The sequence below is a fragment of the Gymnoscopelus braueri genome (genome assembly GCF_963280865.1).
Source record: "Gymnoscopelus braueri genome assembly, chromosome: 9".
Taxonomy (NCBI): domain Eukaryota; kingdom Metazoa; phylum Chordata; class Actinopteri; order Myctophiformes; family Myctophidae; genus Gymnoscopelus; species Gymnoscopelus braueri.
In genome coordinates this window covers 27,524,323-27,539,818 of record NC_137610.1, presented here as the reverse complement: position 1 = coordinate 27,539,818, position 15,496 = coordinate 27,524,323, and the positions used below count along the sequence as shown (strand labels likewise).

The 15,496-nt window shown below is 40.4% G+C and overlaps 1 protein-coding gene across 2 annotated transcripts; it reads left to right on the top strand.

Moving 5' to 3' along the window:
* The first annotated feature begins 856 nt into the window (after positions 1-856).
* gxylt1a (glucoside xylosyltransferase 1a) lies at positions 857-14,995 on the top strand. Of its 2 annotated transcripts, XM_080437783.1 has the most exons (8): positions 857-1,144; positions 2,704-2,802; positions 4,334-4,517; positions 4,725-4,856; positions 5,280-5,531; positions 6,287-6,410; positions 7,413-7,585; positions 12,401-14,995. In XM_080437783.1, the coding sequence occupies exons 1-8, from the start codon at positions 942-944 to the stop codon at positions 12,557-12,559; spliced, it is 1,326 nt and encodes a 441-aa protein (XP_080293909.1). In that variant the 5' UTR covers positions 857-941; the 3' UTR covers positions 12,560-14,995. The 2 variants fall into 2 exon arrangements, with proteins under 2 accessions (XP_080293909.1, XP_080293910.1); XM_080437784.1 differs by lacking the exon at positions 2,704-2,802.
* Positions 14,996-15,496: the final 501 nt, after the last annotated feature.

Genomic DNA, 15,496 nt, shown 5'->3' with positions numbered 1-15,496 from the left:
CATATTTTGGGCATGTCATAGGTGATTGTTAAAAATTAACAAATGTTTTTACAAATAGTGAAAATAGCAGATCTAAAAGCTCACACCATGTTGCAATATTATGCGTTGTGAGCTTGTGCATCAGCTATTTTAGCCATTTGTCATAAGTATATATAGGGCTTAAGTGGTTAATAATCAGCAATTCAATGATACCTTGCTGAGTTTCACATGACAAAATGGTTCTTAAATGTCATGTCAAGGACCCAGATTCTGTGCCAGGGACCCCCAAAAGTGAGGATTTTAGTTTGATTACATTTGGGTACAGAATTATTATGAAAATGGTAGGCTACTTAACAATTGAGAGAGTGAAAACTATGAGCATTCTTTCAAGAACCACTGCTTTACATTACATTATTCTGCGGATAGTCTCGCCACAATCTATGACAGGAAACATTTGAAATTTGTGGGAGGCAACAGTCTGGCCCCGCAAGACAATCCTGCGGGTAACTAACTACAGGATGGGTGGGCACCTTGTGTTAAATTGGCTATTTTTTCCAAAATGTAAAAAAATCAAATATTTGGAAAATGTTTTAGTAAGTAAAGTATACACGATGAGAACATGCTTAATAAACATTCGACAATTTTTCAAATATAAATAATTTTGGACAAAATAGCCAATTTTGCATCGAGGTGCCCAGATATCCCTAGTGCCCACCTATCCTAGGCTGTATCCATTCTGCGAACGGGTTGAACAAGTGCACCCACCTCCTCTTGTCTTGCAACCAGCTTGCAACTCTACCCGTTGCGCGACACCGCGCAACTGTAGTAGTAACCACACAGTGGGCGGGGCTGAGGATTGTAAACACAGCAGCTGAGCTTGGGAGAAAACTCAGGAAAGCTAGACTGTGACAGCTAAGTGTCAAAACATGTTGAAGTTTAGCTCCATAAGCGTTTAACGCAAAATGCGATGCTACCTCCATGCCTTTCTGCTGTGCATGGTCCTCGCGTTCTTCTCCCTGCTGTATGTGTTCAGTCAGCTGGCCTCCAGCTTGGAGGGAACCGAGGAATGGACACCCAGGAGGAGCGACCCTGGCGCCGGCCACCAGCTCAGGAAACAGGCCGGTGGAGTGGCTGTGGCAGGCCGGGTTGGGGACCAACAGACAGGGTAACATGATGATTATAGTTCTGGTTCGTTCGCAATTTGTTTAGATTGAAACGTTGATATTTTCAGTAATTACTACTGCACTTGTGCACCCCTGCTGTTAGGTCTAATCCACGACAGGGCTAAGCATCAGTTACTTATTAGCCCTGAAACTATCATGACAGACTCAGTCATATGACAGTCATGGATGAACTTCAACCTGGTGTTTGCTTTTTCTCCATTTACGGTCCGTACATCTACATGAACGTTCAGATTTCAAATATAAAGTGCTTACCCCATGGCCACGGATGTTACAATTATGTACGGGTCCTGAGAAGTACCTGTACCTTCCTTATTGTTCAATAAATTTGAAAATTTAATCCGATCGGTGGCCATTTTCTCCTTATTTTTGCCATAGAATTTCAACTACGCGACACTATCGGTTGGGAGGTGTATAGACCATATTCACACGGCGGCCATGTTTCTATGAAGTCAATGAAAGTAGCCACCCCGGGTGGCGGCACTTTCAATGTTAAATTCCAATATGGCCGCCGTGTGAATATGGTCTATTGCACTCTGAGACATTATAACTATGAGAAAATGGCCACCGATCGGATTAAAATACTTTTTATTGAACAATACGGAACATATAGGTACTTCTGAGGGCCCGTACATAATGGTAACATCCGTGGCCATGGGGTAAGCATTTTATATTGTATATATCTACGTTAAGTAGATGTACGGGCCGTTAATGGAGAAAGTGCAAACACAACGTTGAAGTTCATCCATGACTGTCGTGACAGACCACCGTCGTGTGATCCATGGCTAATACGACAGGGATAAGGATCAGTTACTTTATGCCATAGCTATGTTAGCTAACAAGGCAAACTAACGCTATAATTGATGCAGTATTTGGTTGCTATCTCATCTGTCACTGACAAAATGCTCACTATTTTGGTTAGTCAATGTGATTTTAAGTGGCGATAATCAGTTGTTAACTAATTGGTTACACCGGTAATCATACTAACTTCTCGGCTAGATTAGCCTCATGCCTGCCCTGGATTAAGATGCACCACCATCTGTTAACTGTTATTAACATCAAGAGACAGAACTTAAAACATCAAAGCAGTTTCTGATGCATGGCTATGCAGATCATATGCAGTGTTGCCAGGTTTTGACAGAGAAATGAGCAACCTGGGTTTATGAAAACAAGCCCAAAAGAAGCGACATAGACCAAGCACTTTAAACCTATTATCTTTCTTCTTCTTTTTTATCTTGGAGAAAAAAAGTGAAATATTTTGGAACATTTTACACAAATCTTATATGGGATCTCTGGCACAAAATATTTTCAGATAAGGGGCCACGAACAAATACATATTAATTTGGGGGTCCTCGACATGAAAATGTTTGAGAACCACCGATTTAAACATTAAACCGCAAAAAAAAGCCCAAATAAGCAACTGCACTTGAAAGAAGCCCAAGAAAACGCAACCACCAATATTTACAAGCAACTTTGCAGAAAAACAAGCCCATAGTTGCTTAAGCGGACATGGCACACTGATCATATGCTCTCATCCTGTCAGGTGTAAGTCAGTGTCAGTATCTTACTGGAATCCCTATTGGAGACTCAGACTGCCTGCTGATGTTTGTGGAGTGAACTGCTTATTGGAATCATCTCTTAGGTATGATTGATTAATGGTTCCAATGGCCTCTACTATCTACTAATTATTTTATAACAGTCAACAAGCCTATTACACCTCTCACCTATTTCCTATGTTCAGTCCAGATAGTAGAGTAGTACTATGATCTGTCATAAAGCGTTACTCAACATATAACAACATTACACAGCATTTTGTCTGCATTATACCGGTATTACATCGTTATATAATGCCTAATGGCACTTCTGACTTACGACTTACGACTTCAAATCAATATCTACAAGTCGAATCAATTCTAGATCTACAAACTCACGTGTTGTGAGTGTGTAGATTGGACATTTTTGTATTTTGTAATAATAATAATACAGTAAGTGACGGTGTAGGGTTGTAGAGGCTTATTGTCACTGTCAGCCAAGAACGTGGCAGTCTATCCCCATTACAATGCACTACACCGCTGGGAGATGGATTGCTGAGGTGGAGCGCAACACCTCCCATCAGCTCCCAGTAGTTACCGTATGACATGCTGCACATAACGCTGAGTTGGCAGTGCCCAGGATCAAACCCATGACCTTGTGGCGAGTGCTCTACCAACTGAGCTTGCTACACGGATACAGGGTTAAAATGGTATTTCACTTTAATTCACTTCTGGAGTAATTATTTAACATCTACTCAGGCTTTTGTGTGCACCGGGTGCACCCCAGACCGTTTTTAAGTTACTTCATTCAGTATTTAAATATTTGATATTGACACGCTTCCCATATAAACTTCCTATGTAAATCCATTGAACTTCAAACTCCATTTTAAGCATGTTAGACTCATTGAAAAGTGACAACACACACCCCTGCTTCTTGTGACTGATATTGTCCTGATGTGTGACAGTGTGAGGGGGGCTGTGTTTTTCAATTACTCTTTTCATTTATTTTATTTTACCATTTAAAAAATAATTACCCCTCACACATTAGAAGGACAATATCAGTCACCAGAAGTGTGTATTTTCAATGAGTCAAACATGGTTAAAATGAAGTTCAATGGGTTCATATAGGAGCGGTGTGTGTCTGATAAAATGAATATCAAATATCTAAATATTGAATCAAGCAACTTGTCTTGGGTGCACACAAAAGCCAACGTAGATGTTAAAATGAACCCAGTCCCAGAGGTGTTGTAAATTGTGGTTAATCAGACTAATCCATTTAGTCTATTATAAAAACAATTTCTTAGAATGTTCTCATGTCGATTCGTTAATATAAAATACATCAAAAAAATATATCTAAAATTAACCCTGCTTCTCGGTTATTCAATGAACCTACATGAGCAAGATTATTTTTGGTTCTATATATGGGCTTTTAATATAGTTTTGGTGAATTACTCCAGCCTTACTTATGACTGAGTACCAGTCAGCTGAAATGGCTGACACATTCGTCATAACTTGACTCGTCTTCATTCATCTCTTGACAGAATCTAGGCATTGGGTTGCTTCATTCATCTCTTGACAGAATCTAGGCATTGGGTTACTGAGACAGTCTAATGAATAATGTGTCTCTTGCTGTCTCTTTAGAAAGAGCCTGGTCTCTGCTGTCGAGGCCAGTAGAGATAAGACCATGCACCTGGCTGTGGTTGCCTGTGGGTCCAGGCTGGAGGAGACCCTCACCATGCTGAAGTCTGCGGTTCTTTTCAGCATAAAGCCACTGCACTTCCATATCTTTGCAGAGGACCATCTGCATGCCGGCTTCAGGGATGCTGTGAGTGTGTGGACGTAATGTTATGTGTGGCGATTTGTTTTCCAGAATTGCAGGCATTTGTCACAGTGATTTATGATTGCCTGTTGGGGGCACCCACAGGCAAAGAAACAAGCAGTCCATTTTAAAGAATGAAATTATATATACAGCACACACACACACTTACTTTATGTTACTAAAACCTAACCTTTTGTTTGTCATTTCTTTAAGCTCGTCTCCTGGCCAACATTTGTCCATCCCAGGTTTAACTTCACAACCTATCCCATCACTTTCCCCAGTGACAATGCCAAGGAGTGGAAGAGGCTCTTCAAACCGTGTGCCTCGCAGAGACTCTTCTTACCGGTAAGTGTGCGTTTGCATCATCCATGCTTACACAGTAAAGACCTCAGTGTCCATTTAACACACTGCCTGAGAGTGTACAAAATGTAAACCCTCTCGGAGTTACAAATGTATAAATGAACACTGGGGAGTTTACATTATACAGCCATTCACCCAGGTATGCTGTTAGGTTAAATTTATGCTTCGGCAGAATAGTATCATGCGATCAGTGTCACAACATATTTTCAACTTAAAAAGTGTCACCACAATAAATGGATCATTATTGTCAAGCGACTTTGTAGCACTACACTTTTCCGCCAAAGCATAAATTAGTCTTAACACCCCCAAGTGATTCATTTCTACATCCTATGCCTGCTGAAGCACTTTAGTCTTCATACACGTGATAAACTACTTCTTTAAGTACTGTATGTTATCTCTGATTCCCAGCTGATCCTGAAGGATGTGGATTCTTTGCTGTATGTGGACACGGACATTCTTTTCCTGCAGCCTCTGGACAGAATGTGGGCCTTCCTCGACCACTTCAATTCCACCCACTTGGCCGCCATGGCTCCTGAACACGAGGAGCCACGCATTGCCTGGTACAACCGCTTCGCCCGTCACCCCTACTATGGCAAGACAGGCGTCAACTCAGGGGTCATGCTGATGAACATGACGCGTATCAGGGATAAACATTTTAAGGTAACAGGAAGTGTAGTGAGAGGCTTATGTAGTTATTGTAGTTATTTTGTGTGCAATAAAATAAAATAAAAACTGAGTTTGTGCAAATGTTAAAGGTAGAATAAGTGATTTACTTTGGTTAAAATAAATGTTAAATAGCTCTATATTCTGATAGTACTCATTGCTATAGAGTGTTTGTTCAGTAAAAGGATTCTCCATGTCTCCAGCGCTTTATTAAACAGAAAATGCATTTTCAGTGCTCTCTCCTGATTGTCTCACATTTTGTCACCTACCTGAAAATGTACGTATATTCTGTTTACTAAAGAGCTGGAGAGACCACTGTGACCGAACAAACGCTCTGTAGCAATGATTACTATCAGAATATAGTCCTTTAACCTTTTTAACAAAAGAATATCACTTACCCTACCTTTTAATGTAGCACTAGACCTTAATGATAATGTTTATATTGTAGTGTTTCATGCTGGCTAACCTACAATTCAATATGGTTGAGTACTGAACAGTTAAGGATCTGTTCACTACCTGTACCACCGGCATTGACCAATGGAGGTCACTGTTGTCATTCCTTTATGAATACTGTGAACGACTGTTCTTATTTTGACAGCAAAAAGCCAATTGTTTTAATGGGTGAAAAAAGTGTCTGTCCTCTCAATGATGTGGCTGCTTCGAGCTCCGGCTGAACATTTACAAAACAAACAAAGAAACAAAAAACCTGAGATAACAAATGCTCTCTCTCTGCTTATTACTGGTCTTCTCAGAATGACATGACATCAGTTCCACTCCGGTGGGAGGAGATGCTGATGCCCCTGCTCCAGAAGTATAAACTCAACATCACCTGGGGTGACCAGGACCTGCTCAACATCATATTCCACCATAACCCGGGTATGTATTACCTGGACACCCTTGTTATTGTGGATGGTTGATGTTAACCCATTAAGAACGGGAACGCATCCGTGTCATTTTTAGATTTCTTTGGCTATTCAAAAATAGCAGAGTGATGAGCTTGTAGATCTGCTATTTCTTTTTGAAAAATCGTGAAAATGTGTGCAAATCTTTGAATATATATATTTTTCAAAGCGAACATTTTTAACTCAAATCTTTGCTTCTGGGGGATTCTACAAATGTCTTCTAATACCTAACAGTATTTTTGGGGTCCAGGGACCCCCAGAAGCAAAGATTTGAGTTAAAATATATTATATTCAAAGATTTGCACAAATTTTCACGATAAAAATAAATAAATATCAGATCTACAAGCTCATAGTGCGGCACTCGGTGCCGCGCTATGAGCTTGTAGATCTGCTATTTTTTAATTATAGCCAAAGAAATCTTAAAATGACACAGATGCGTTCCCGGTCTTAATGGGTTAAAGGCTCAGTTCGCTGATTTGTGCATTTGCACTTGAATCCTATGTTTCTTTTGTGAGGAGGACATTCGACAGGGTGACATAAATCTTCCCAATGTGTTCAGTGCTTCAAGAAAAAGAAAAAAAAACCTCTGCCAGCCTACAGTATGTGAAAGGTGTTATCTGGCAGAAAGCATTCGTGTCTTTATATAGGCTAGCAGAGTTTTTGTCTTTTGGAGACACAGAACCCATAGGGGAAGTTTTATGTCACATTTTCAAATGTCCTCCTCACAATAGAATAATAGGATTCAGGTTAGGCCGCCTAAGCTCCTTCAGTGTTGGCAGCCCTTTAATGAGGTTTTATTTCAATCGTTTAGAATCCAGTACTGCACTGTTTTTTTTGTTGTTGTACATTCACTCGTCAAAATGTCCCAGTCTATAACGGGTTGTGTTGGCTGACACATGCTTGCTGATGTGTTTTTTTGTGTTTCTTTTTAAAATAAACATTCAACCACCCTCCCTGTCTTGTCGTTGTCATGCAGAGAGCCTATATGTGTTCCCCTGTCAGTGGAACTACCGTCCTGACCACTGCATCTATGGCAGCAACTGTCACCAAGCGGAGCAAGAAGGCGTGTTCATTCTGCACGGTAACAGAGGTGTTTACCATGACGACAAGCAGCCAGCGTTCCGAGCCGTCTACGAGGCCATTCAAAAGGTATAGGGTGTGCAACAGTTAATCGAACTAATCAATTTAATCGATTATTAAAACAATACATTGATCATTTATTGAAATAATCCAACCCTATTTTGGAGATGTCATAGCGCGAAAAAAAAGTTATTTTATTTTTTCAAAAATAGTGAAAATAGCTAATGAACAAGCTTCAGACGCAAATAAACAATAAACAATCTCTGTTCAATTATTCAAGTGTCCCCCCCCCCCCCAAAAAAAATCCCTACAAGAGCTTAGAGGACCTCTGTCTTTGCCCCAGTTTAGTATGCAAGGGTCTATAAATATGCTAATGTGGCATGCCCCCGCAATCCCATTCATGTAATTATTAATAATAATCATCATCGCTACTCATTTGACCTTCCCCTCCCCCAGAATTTGACCAATGCATGTCTTTAGTGAGGCTCTGATTGGTGGCCGGCCGGTGACATCACACCTGTCCAAATTGTGTGGCTTGTGTCAAACCTGGATCCAGTGAGTGCTGTGGCAAAAGACCAGATTCAGACGTATTTAAAGGCTTTGGAGACGTGCGAAGTGCAAGATTTTTTTTTTCTTCTTTTGTATTATTTTAACTGATTCACTGCCAATCACGTAGATATACGCGAACCTATTTAAAGCCGCCACGTGCCAGTCGTGTAGATCTACGTGAACTAAAAAAAATATATATGTATATATATATATATATTTTTTTATATATTTTTTCCAATTTGAACCAAGGAGATATGATTTTTCGAAGATCTAGACTCCTATCCACTTCCTTGTTAACTTAAAACTTAAAAATTCTATATCTCGGCTCCTGAGTACTTTTTTTTTTCAATGAAAAATCTCTGGCACTGGCAAAAAAAATATGAAAATACCTCTGGCAGTTAATGGGTTAATAATGCAGCTATGAACATGACCAGTTGTGTTGGTTGGAGCGTCCGGCCAGGCCAGATGCACCATAGATAATTCAAACCCTAGTCTTCACGGTGGCGGGCAGGAACTCAATTTACCCCCATGGATTCAAGTTTTCAGTCCATTTTTATGAGATTAGAGTATCATAATGGGTCAAACTAGCAATAGAATACATACTCTATTAATTAACTTGTAAATTGATGTTCAGAGCATCTTCCATGAAACCCTAATGGTCTTGGGCATTTCATAAAGGCAAATGTTAAAGCCCCAATCTGTCATTTCTTCAACTGGTTGGCTGTATGTAGAACAGCAGGGACATAATTCTACATATTGTGATAATTATTTAGGAAACACAGCGCTAGTGTGAAGGACTGCTTTCACGCTGTTTCACAAAGCACAGATTAGGACTTGGCCTAACAAACAAATTTAAGTTGTGAGATTTGTTTTTGCTTTAATCCCTGTACTCCTGTTCTATGTATTTTCACGGGTATGCTTCAAAAATACATTAATCCATTCAATCCCGGAACGCATCGTCAAATGTCTTCTAAATCCTAACAAGTTTTCTGAAAACCGTATGTTGCTGCTATATCAGTGGTTCTCAAACTTTTTCATGTCAAGGACCCCCAAAATTATATGTATTTGGTCGCGGACCCCCATCTCAAAATACTTTGTTACAGGGACCCCCCCAGAAGCAAAGATTTGAGTTACAAATGTTCGCTATATAAAGATTTGCAAAAAAAATCATGATTTAGCCAAAGTATAAAATAATGGCTATAGCTAAAATGACACAGATGCGTTCCCGGATTGAATGGGTTCATCAAACAAACAAAATGTGGAGGGAGCGGATCTACCTCTTCTGTGTCCTCCTGTAGATTGTTTAGATAAGGCTGTGAATTAGACCAGGGGTTTTCAACTGATTTAGACCCAGGGACCACCATCCTGACTAAGAGCAACCTGGGGACCACCACTATTGTGCGTGGCGGGTCCATCATAGACCCACCCCACTTTTTTCCCGATATCCGATATTCCGATATTGTCCAACTCCTAATTTCCGATACCGATATCAACCGATACCGATATATGCGGGCTTTTTCACCTAAAGTCAAATAATTGTCAGCAACATCACATACAGTATCTAATCAAATAAAATAGCTATAATATCAACATAATATCTAAAAAAAATATATATGGTGAGTCCCACTAATCTTAGATTAGATGTTGGCCTATTTGACAGTGCAGAAGCATAATTGCTTTTATGCCTATAACATTAACGAGCGTCAACGAGTGTCAGCTGGACACAGACACACACACCTGCTCTAATTTGAACGTGACTGGGGTCTGTCTCTTTTCTCAGCAAAAGCCCTTGAATATGATGGAATATGATTAACGATTACTGTGATTATAGAAAGCTCACATTTCATATCACACACACCATACAGTGAGAACTCCTGAAACGTATTAAAAGCAACAACAAAAAAGTGCATGTTTATATTTCAATGATCAATGACTCGATTGTGTTCCGACTTGGATCAATGGAACTAACGTAGTATATGCGTTAAGTTCTCATTTATTGGCATCACGATGAAAACTCACTTTTTAAAGGTTTTAAGGAAAAATACCATTTCTACATATTGATGTTATATCATCATTGAAATTGTAGCGTTTTTCCAATTATTTGGGGGCCCACTTGCAATACCCTCGCGGCATTAGACCGAACCGTGGGACTCAATTACATCATCAGGGGCACTCCAGGCCGCTGCTTCAATATTATGGAGCTCACCTGACTGAAAATGCTTAATCGATAGTCCAGTTAACTTTCCTGTCGTTCTGCCTCGGCTCGCCCCTTAAGTCGATTGTAAGCCTCTCTCTCTCGCTCTACTCTGTCCAGTGTACTGAGTCCAGACGGTGTGTGATGTTTAACCCATTAAGACCTGAGGCCGATTCCACAAAATGTCTTCTAAATCCTAACAGTTTTCTGAAAAACTATTGTCGCTATAATCAGTGGTTCTCAAACCTTTTCATGTCAAGGACCCCCAAAATGATATGTATTTGGCCGCGGACCCCCATCTCAAAATGTTTTATTCCAGGGACCCCCCAGAAGCAAAGATTTGAGTTACAAATGTTCACTTTAAAAAATATATATATTCAAAGATTTGCACAAATGTTCTCGATTGAAAAAAAAATAGCAGACATACAAGCTCATAGCGCGGCACAAGCAATCTAAAAATGACACAGATGCGTTCCCGGTCTTAATGGGTTAAAGCATTACTCTTCTACCCCACGCCTCCTATCCATCAACGTGAGGCTAGTAGGAGGACGGTGGGAAACACCCTCACTGACTGCACTGCTGGACTGTCTGGCGGCCCACCTTCGATCCGCTCACTGTTGATTTCAGAACTCCGGTCGGCATGTTGGCGAGAGAGAGGGAGAGAGGGAAAGGGAGGGAGTGAGGTTCATTAGCTGATCTCCATCCATTACCGCCACAGGGCCCCCAGACTGGCCACTATCAGCACAGGCAATGTTCTCTGCCATTAAGTAAACGAGCAGCCTTCATTATGGGGGCCTGGGCCCACCCACCGCCATCCGTCTCTCAGACAGGATAAACAGTCCCACGTACGTACGCTGTCCAAAGCGGTCCATACATAACGGTCCACTCTCTCCGAATCTTTCATCAAGATTCATGGCTAATCAAGGTGAAAGCGCCGTTTGTTGCTGCCTTTAATAAACCAGTGGTTCTCAAACATTTTCATGTTTCGTGTATCTGGCCACAGAGCCCCATCGGAAAAGGTTTTGTGCCAGGGAAGATTTGTGCTGTTAAAGTTTTCAAAATGATTCTTAATTTTTAAGAAATGGCATCGCAACGCGTTTTGTGAGCTTGTAGATCGTCTCTTTTCGTATAGCCAAAGTGTAAAATAGGGTTAAAGAAAACTGATTTTGATGTTTACCGTACCCAACTTTGAGAACCACTGTGATAAACAGATATTACACCATATCCACACAGCAGCCATTTTGCTCTCGCTTCACTCTCGGTGGGCCTGCTGTATGAAGTACGAGTGAATCCCATATATCCCATATCAGTCCTTTGAGGACAGCGGTCGTGAAACCTAGAGCAATAAGCAATATTACGAGAAACTCTAATTTCTCGCCTATACTAAGAGCTCCTTAGCCGGTCAGTCTCTCTGGACCGGCTATCCCAGCAAGCAGAGGAGCTCGCAATAAAGGTTCCCATCATTACCCAGCCAAGCCCACAGCAGAGTTGTAAAATGTTTAGTGCTGATGCTATGTTGAGACGCCATGGCGTTGCGGACAACGCACCACCAGCATCCACATAAAAATCGATGGGAGACGGTTAATGGTGCTTTATTGCCCCGCTGTTGTGTATGGAACATAATAAAGAAAGTGTGCTTTGGGTGACCTAATGCTCGGCCAAACTGGAATTAAAGGAGACGTCGTAAAACAGTGATTTGCTCCCATTTACTATGAGGGCAGTAAAAGTAGGGGTGCAGCCTTAGAAAGTAAAAATAATAATAATAATAATAATAATAAAAGCTTGCTGCTTTATTCATGAACTTGTCTAAAGTGCCGCTGTCTGTAACATTAAGCATCAGTGTTGGCTTTCATTCCTCGCCATTGACTTGGGTGACATTTACATAACAAATCATGCCATCGTCAAGCATATCTCCGACGCTTCAGCTGTAGTTTTTCAGCAAAGCCATCACGCCGTATTAAGCCCATTCTCCGCTTTTGATGTGTAATTGATATTCATTATCCGAACACACCCAGAACTCGACTGATCCGAATCAAACACAGCACAATGATATTGTGCTGAGGCTGACAATGACAAATGTCGCTGTGGTAACGGTTTGTGGTTTTCGTGTGATTTCTTTCCATTTTATTTTCTTATCACAGCACCCATTTGGCGAGGACATGATGAATTCCCTGCTTCTGCCGCTGGAAGCAAGGCTGCGGGACACGGCCCATACCTACTGTGGGAGAGCCAGCCACCTGTTTACCAAGAGGTTAGAGCACAGCATCAGGTCTATTGAGCAGGATGCTGCACGGAGATGATATCCCTCTAACCCCCATACCTCTGGGGGTGTACAAATGGAAGGTTCCATTTGTACACTCTCAGAGTTACGGACCTGTTAGTGTCCATTTGGAACAATCTCAAAGAACCCAGAGGGTCCGTGGAGGACCCACTGCTCCAATACATCATTACCACTCCATTTTCAATGACTTATATCACTCCAGAAATGAAGACCTGGATGTTAAGACCCCGCCATAGGGACGATAAGCTTGGTGACATTCAGTGCAGTATATAGGTGTCCCCGAGGAGGACAGCTGAGCATTACGTCGATCTGTATTTGTTTACAAAGACATTGCAACTTAATGTCAAAACTGTTTTGCTAAATGTTCTCCAGGGAAAGAACAATCCGTCTAACGCTAAACACAGTTATATTTTGATACGTATGGTACGTATAAGTCCATGAACTGAAAATCAGGTGACAAATGCCCCCCCATAATGGGGGGGTAAAGCACTGAAAACACTTTGTCTTGCAGAGAATCGGAACTTCCCGTCCGACAACAAGGGTACCGGTACTTGGTCCTGACAATCAGGTCGCATCGTTTTTTTGTGTAGAAGAACCGACAAGCACTTGTCACTGTTGTCTTAAAGAAAGAAAAATATATTAGGGTGCTTTTAGTACATTATTCTTTATTGTTATATTCAAAGATTGACTATTTTATTAGTTATATTAATATAAGTATTTCACACAAGGTGTCTTACTGTGTGTTGGGTCACTGTAGTACTGTATGTTTTATATTACTTACAGCGATGTACGAATGCTGTTCTCAATTTTATTTAATGCTGGGAATCTGGGATGAATGAAAGTGCTCGTGGAAAATATTTTGAATGTAGAATCTGAACGTGTCAGTATTTATTGATCAGTATCTCTTGCAGGCAAGCATTTCTGATATTAGTGGTAATATTGTTTTCATGTCAATCATGGAGAGCCTGACCGATGCCTGTATTTTTGGGTCCCATGTTGATCCTGATTTTGGAGAGACATAGACCACCGATTAGCGATGTTTTAAGTGCAACATTTTCTAATCAATTTGAAAAACCTTTATTTGATTACTTTTAACTTAAGCAAACAAATAAGAAATAAACACAAATAACGTTTTGATAGATAAAATGTTTCATTAATGATATCATAAACTTAAATATATGAAAAGAACATTTAATTTAATTTGATAATACAATGACAAGCAAACAAATAAATATACTTGTTTGAACTATATATACTGTACTGAGTATATCATATATGATCCAGTTATGCTATACTGTAATATAGCAAACTTTATTTTATTTCACCACATAAGCCCGATTAAAAAAGAATCAGAAATTGTCGATCTACAAGCTCACAACACATTGTGAGCTTATAGATTGGCTGTTTTTGAAATATTTAGAATTTTGTTAAAAATTGGGAGACATCGGCAGAATAATTGCCGATACCGATTTTGTCAAAAAAGTCAAATAATGGCTGATATATCGGTCGGGCTCTACAATGATGGCATGATCTTTATTCTTGATTCGTCTGAATGAGCACTTGGTGGAATGTAACATCAGACCACAATGTCTTCAGAGCATTATCTGCATACGTTGCTTTGAAGTCCATTAATATCAACTTTAATTGCTGATATGAAAATGTTTTACCATAACTGGAATGTTGTTATGCATTGTAATTGTTTTCCTGTTAAGCCAATTAGCACCTTAACTGGTTTGAGTGAAGTTAATTAAACCTATAAATACCTGATGCCAAAATATTGTGCTATTGATTTGTCAAATCAAGGATGATGTTTTCTTAATACTTGAGGGCCGCGTGACGTCTTGACTACTCGGGAGCATGTTCTCAATGTGCAAATCAAAGCCCTCAGGTTTTATGGGCTCTTTCACTGCTGACTTCTTCAGCTGAACCTTCACCCCAAGGTGAAAATGTCTTCCTCAGTGCTCCACGGAGCACCAAGAGCTGTTTTGACAGGCAGATGTCCTCTATCCAAATCCAACTCTTTCAGCCCCCATGGCCCTTTCCTCCACTGGGATGGAAGCAAGAACAGACCTTCTGTTGCTGATACATTTTTGTGAAGCCAAATCCTCTCCTTGCATAGAGGTCCTTGAGGTCTTTATACAGACCGATTGCCTGCTCTACACTACAGATTTAAGATGGTCAGCCACATACAAGTTATTGTTTACTGTGCCGGTGACTTTGTCAGGATACTTCTACTGGTTGTCCTTGGCTGTCTGTTTTAGTGCAAAGCTTGCACAGCTGGAAGAGACAGCCCCAAAGACATGTACAGTCTTTCTGAAGTAACTGTAAACCGGCCTTTTCTGTCCCAAGGTTGTCAGAAGTATTTCTGTTTTGTATTCTTATGCTTTAAGTTCTTCCATTAATGCTTCTGTGCAAAAAGTAGCAGAGCTACCCAGGTCCAAGAACGCATAAGTGTTCACAGTTTTACTTCCTTTAACCATTTTTAACTTGTACAATAGCCAACATACTGGCTTACTCGGCTCCCCCTGCCGGGGCATCTCCAGATGTTTGGGTGAACTTCTTAGCATTGATGTGTAGGACGTCGTTGGGGTGTTTCTGTTGGCATGTTTGACAAATCATGTGTTTTTCACAGTTCTTACTTGTATGGCCTTTTCCAAGGCATCCAAAACAAAGTCGTTTTGTCTTACGAAATTCTACTTTTTCCGTATTAGGCTTGGTTTTCCAATTTCTTGCAGAGATGCATTGTATGTTGCTCTGCAAGTATTTGCTGATTTGAAAATGTTTTAGCATAACTGGAATGTTGTTATGCATTGCAATTATTTTCCTGTTAAGCCAATTAGCACCATAACTGGTTTGAGCCAAGTTAATTAAACCCATGCCATACATAACCAATGCAAAACAAAATGCACTATTGATTTATCAAATCAAGGATTGTTTTCTTAATATCATAACAATG